The following is a 5,680-nucleotide window of genomic DNA, read 5'->3' as shown; positions in this document are numbered from 1 at the left end:
TTCTGATCAGGAAAACCTCATTTAACATGTCTCACCAATACAGAACCTGTCTGTTTGGAACAAGATGAGCACACACGCATACAAGATGGATAATAAGACCCAGCTCAATCTAGCATTACATGATAGAGCCAGTGAACTGCAACACTTAAGCCTACAAACAATGACAGCAACCGCTAAGTTTGCCAAATCCTCAGTATCTGAAAGGGAAGAGGCTTTCACGCTGGCACTCCTACCCCTAAAATAGCAAATTAAAATAAAACAGTTGCAAGTGCAGGATACAACTCATTTCTGTGCTCAGGAACAGGGACAGACGGAGGCTTTACCATCACTCGGGCTTCATTCCCTGAGCAGCTCTGCTGGTCCCAGCGAGGTGCCATCCCGCGTGGAAGCCCGCGGGGCTGATGGGGGCAGGCAGTGGCCAAAGTCACCCGGGCCACGCTGGCTTTAGGACAACAGCAGCCTGGACCTCGGCTAAGGGCAGCCGAGGGGCAGCCTAGACCGGCTGCCGGCCGTGGGAAACGAGGGATCCCAGGCACCGTAGGAGGGAGCCGAGAGCCAGCCCGCGCCCGGCCGGGATCCGCCAGGCACGCTAGGCAAGGCGGGGGAGCGGGGGGCGAGCGGGGGGCGAGCGGGGGGCGGGCGGCCGCCGAGCCGAGCCGTGCCGAGCCGAGCCGAGCCGAGCCGCCTCCCGCGCTCCGTCCCGGCCGCGGCGGGTCAGGCCGGGGTCCCGCTGGCCTTGGCGAGGGACCGGCCGTGCTGCCGCCCTCCGCCCTTCCAGCCCGCCAAAGCCGAGCGCCCCGCGGCCGGGGGGCCGCCCGCTGCCGGCGCCCGCCTCAGGCCCCGCGGGGACACCCGGCCGGGCCCCCAGCCGCCCCCCTTCCCCTCCCCCCCCCCTCGGGCGGGCGCGCGGCGGGCGGGGCCCCGCGGCCGTTCGCGGCGGCCGTTACCCCACCCGCGCCGCACGCGCCGCCGCGCGCCCGCCGTTGCCGTGGCGACGGGCTAAGCCGGGGCCTGGCTGCGGCTCGGCGGTGCGCGGAGGGGGCGGACGGGCGGCGGCGGCGGCGGGCCGGCGGCTGGGCTCGGCGCGGCGCTGCCCTGCCGGGGCATGCACAACAAAGGCGGGAGGCGACGCGTCCCGGGCGGGCTCTGCAGGTAGGTGGGCGCGGGCGGCGGGCGGGTCCCTCTCGGCAGCCGCTCCCGCAGGGCGCCTGCCCTCCGCCGTGCTGCCGGGGCCGCGCTCCTCGCGGGGCAGCGCGCCCCGGCCCCGGCCCACGCCGCACCTTGCGGGCGCGGGGCTGCAACAAAGGCAAATGGCTGCGCGCCGGGGAGGGCTGCGGAGCCGGCGGTGGCCTCCCCGCCTCTGCCCGGCTCTGCCCCTCTCGGGCGGCAGGCGGGGCGCCGCCGGGCGCAGCCGTTCCGGTATTTCTCCGTTCGTGGGTCTCGTTCCCCGGGTCCCCCTGCGGGCCCGGGCGGGACCTTGGGGCGCAGCAGCTCCGCGCCCAGCCCGGGAGCGCTGCGGGAGCGTTGCGGGAGCGCTGCGGGAGCGGGGGGGACGCGCACGCTTCCCGCACCCTTGCGCACCTTCCCCGGCTGGCACCTGCTCGTCGCTGCGGGACCCGCGGGACCCCCGCCCTGCACTCGCCCGCTCCCTGCCCGCAGCGCTCCGCGGTGGCTCCCGCCGGCGCAGCCCGCTCTGCTCCCCGCAAACCGTTCTGCCGGGCTGCGGGGGCTGCCCCCGCTGCGCAGGGTTTCGGGTCAGCCCCCCCGGCTTTCCCTCTCCGGGTCCTAGAACAGCAGCCGCAGAGGCAACTTCGCAAACCGCCAGGTTAGAGCCTTTCAGGTGCCACGGGGCTTTTGTCCTGTGCGGGGTGGGATGTTGTGCGCTGGTACGGCATTAGCCCGAGTTTAATTGCTGTAAGGGCTGGCTGAGCAGCACCTAGCTCTTTACATCTACGGGGTGCAAATGAGGCATTTCTTATTTGTTTCCATGTGATTCATAACGTTTTCAACTCCAGGATGCTTTTTCCCAAATTCATAATAGGTTTTGATACCTGAGCTATTAGCAAGGGCATCTGTCTGAATCCATAGGCGTAGAAGTTTCACTGCATTATTGAAAATAGTAGCTACGACAGAATTCCCTGGAGGGATATGTATAAAACCCGCTCCTACCATTTTTATTTACACTGCAGCAAGGCAGCGCTGGGTGCATCTGCACTTTTGCTTTCTCTCGTTTCTCAGTCATTGTGGCACTGAAAAGCATTATAAACAAAACTCTGCATTTTTTGTTGGTATTGTAGTAAGGCCTGAGGGCTTGGTGATGGTTTCTTTCATTCATGGCTCTCAAAATGCTTCACGGACATCAATTAAGACTGGGAGCCTGGCTGCAAGTCAGGGAGCTTTTTATTGATCCCATTTTACAGATGGAGGAGCAGATCGGAGACCTAGAAAGGTGTAACTCAAGTCCAGAACCAAGCCATCATCTCACAGATCCTAAATCCTCTGTTTAGGGTGCTCTTCCCCCACCTCCTCTAACAAAATTCTCTCTCAGTTCCACTGGCTGCTCCAGGAACTGTTTTGGGCATTGACAGGCCATGCATGCTTTGGGATTTTGAGATACTGCTCTTGCATATTGCCAACAATTATGTGCCTTTAGTGCCACACTATTGAGAAGAATGGTTTCTGATTAAACCAAGTCTCTGATCGTTCTTTTGTTTGTATTGGGGTAGAACCTAAGAGTTCCATCATGGGTGAGGGTACATTAGGCAAGGCATTGTACAGCCAGACAGCAAAGCATGCCCAGAGCTGATGAGCCAAATGCAGAAAGCCTAGATACCTGCGGTGACTTCTTTGACAGCCTCCCTCACAAAAGAGAGAAGGTCTCTCCTCACTGAAACCGTCTTTGAAGGGTATGTTTCCAAAAGCAAAGCAAGTGGTTCCTGTTGTGACTGTAACCCAGAAGACTCCTGATCCTAGCCTGCTTTTGAGTCTTTCCCCTTGCTTCTGTGGCCCAGACAGGGCTGTGTTTGAGATCTGGTTCCCGTCCTTAGGCATTGCTTATGTTGATCTCCTTTAAGGCCTTTAACCAGAGAACCCCAGATGCAGCCTCAGATTTTAGGCTTGCTGCCCTCTCTGTAGAGCACCGCATAGGGTAACCGGTAGCCCCAAAGCCTTTACAAAGTTTTAAGCTTCTTAAGCTTTGTTTGTGTGAGAAAAGCCTACTGCAGACTAGGTAATGATGTACAGCCCCCAGTAGTCACAGAGAGAAGAAAAAGGAGCAGACTGAATGCTTTTATGGCTTTTCTGGGCTTAATACCCATTGGGTACGTGCTGAATCTGATCTAGTCTTACAAGGTGTTCTGGAAACACTGATTTCTTAATATTTATATTTGTAGATCAGGCTCCATTATAAGTACATTCCTGCCCAAAACAAACACCCCCCAACCCCAAACACCTCAGTGCTGCAGTTGCAGGAAGCATTGTTCATTGCTGGCAGGCAAGATGCATTATCGCAGTTTGTTTCCTTTCCAGTGTTTCAGAGGACAGTTCTTTTCGAGGGGAGAGAGCAAGCGTAGCTCCAGGGCCTCCATGGCTGGGCATGAGCCAGTTACTGTCATATCAGATTAGCTCTATGGCACATTAGCACTCGTTTATATTTATACAAATGCGGTGTGACTGTTCCATAGTATTGATGGAATTATTGTATTTACAGCCCTATAATATGACTAATTGAAAGAAAGATTCTGATTATAAAACCATGGACTTCCAAGGTGATGCATTCTGTGGCTTCTATAGAGGCCAGTTTTGAACCATAAAAAAGAAATGAGCTACCAGAAGACATAATCCAGATTTTATTTACCATTGATGCAGTTACCCTTTTGGCAAACTCTAGGGCAATAAATCCTGTATCCATGATCTTGACTCAGTAGCCTGAGCTACTGTAGCTACTTCTTGGGCTGTGAGAAGATCTCTTACCTGCCTGTACTCTGCAGGAATCTGGCCCTTGAAACAAACCAGCTTTAAGCATCCTCAGCTGCCACTGCAGCATGTGAGCGTGTTCTCCTTGTCCAGAGCAGCTTGGCAGCAGCAGTCGTGGGTGTTTGTGAGATGAGGAGGCATCACATGCGGCATTCTGTAGTCAGGATTGTAAAAGCTGTCTACAGCTTGGTGACTTTCCTGCTCACGAGTCACCTGCTGACATTCAAAGGATGTGTCCGTTTGTCTCTGGGAATAAACTAGGCACTTCTGGCCAGAATTGCCACAAGTTTTGCAGACCCTGCTTCATAATTAGCTCAACCTCAGCTTCCAGCTGCTTTGCAGTTTGCAGCAGCCCTAACAGCTGGTTCCTGGCAGCCATTATCAACTTCCAGCACAGGAACAGCTTGAGCTCTGAGTCTTGGGGGATGGACAGGGCTGGCAGGATCAGTGATATTAGGAAAAATAATGGAGGAGCAGAAAACAGGGGCACAGGCACGGGGAGGGAAGGTAGACTGAGAACACATGTGACAGTGAGGGGAAAATGAACCAGCGGGTGGGAGGCACTGCAAATCCCTAGACTTTGTGGTAGTCGCAGATGAGGTAGAATGCCAAAGGAGTCAGGGAGCTCCACAGCTTGTAGGAACAGGGTGAGGGATCTCCTCTGCTGCCAGGGAAGGACTCTGTTAGTGCTGCCAGCCCGCTGCCCAGGCTTCAGGGCTGTTCAGCAAGCCCTGAGCCACTGCAGAGTGCCATGCAGCGTTTGTTTCAAAACACCCTGGTAAGTTACAGCAACAAAGGGTGAGTAGCTCTGGGAACTGCGACAGGAGTGGTGGGGTCAGTAGCCTTGTCCACAGTGTCATCCCCGCTCAGGGAGCGTCCTGGGAAAACCTGGGTCACCACAGCAGACACCAGCATCAGTCATAGGAGGAGCAGGGATCTGCTGCTCAAGGACAGCAAGGACAGTGAAAGTCAGTGATTTCAGGAATTAGTTATGGAAAGCTGGGACCCTCAGGCTGAGGTAATGAGAATAGCTGGAGAATTAGGCAATTCCCATATTCATGAGATGACAAACTGCAGTCCCTTTGCCAAGGCTGTGTTAAATACACTGAGGGGCAGAGGAGTTTTGTGGCTTTGCTAACAGCTGCTTCAAGGTGAAGCACAAGGGGAAAAAGAAAAAAAAATCTCCACTGTCTGCTGATACTCATTTTGCCATGTAACAACTCAGAGCCTGAAACAACAACTCGGCAGATGTTTTGGAACCTGGATTTGAGAGTCCCCTCACCTTCTAGAAATAACCTGGCCAGGAATTAAACAGTACCTGTCCTGAAGGCTTCTTTCCAGGAAGGAACGAAAGGAATTGAAGTTTTTGAAATCCTTCTCTGTCTCCTGTCCTAGAAAGGAAGTCAAGGTTCAGCAGCAAATTTTTTCTTATAAAGAAAAAAACATGGCTTTGTGTTTTTAGCTAGGGAGTGTCTACGCCCTTGCCTTCTCTGCTGCTGAAATGCTTAGAGATACGTGTAAGAAAAAAATCCCATTTTTCCACTGGGATATGAAGCTTCAGCAGATGCTAGTGGGAGTTTACAGGCTTGGTTCTTTGTCGGTGCTTGCAGAAGCAACCAGACACTGCACTAGCTATGGATGCAGCGCTAGAGCTGCTCCAGTCAGACACTGTGCAGCCCATCTTGTGGCTTCCCCCACGTCTGGG

At 55.2% G+C, this 5,680-nt stretch overlaps 1 protein-coding gene across 3 annotated transcripts in view; it reads left to right on the top strand.

Annotated features, from left to right (window-relative positions):
- The first annotated feature begins 938 nt into the window (after positions 1-938).
- Positions 939-5,680, top strand: part of LOC102048806 (kalirin-like) — a 46,700-nt gene continuing 41,958 nt past the window's right edge. For all 3 annotated transcript variants that reach the window (XM_055719339.1, XM_055719338.1, XM_055719337.1), the window contains exon 1: positions 939-1,152. In XM_055719339.1, the coding sequence (XP_055575314.1) occupies positions 1,106-1,152 (47 nt within the window). In that variant the 5' untranslated portion in view covers positions 939-1,105. The remainder of the gene's footprint in view (positions 1,153-5,680) is intronic.

Source organism: Falco cherrug, chromosome 8, assembly GCF_023634085.1.
Source record: "Falco cherrug isolate bFalChe1 chromosome 8, bFalChe1.pri, whole genome shotgun sequence".
NCBI classification, from domain to species: Eukaryota; Metazoa; Chordata; class Aves; order Falconiformes; family Falconidae; genus Falco; species Falco cherrug.
The sequence above is the reverse complement of the archived record's forward strand: the minus strand, read 5'-3'. Positions and strand labels throughout refer to the sequence as shown.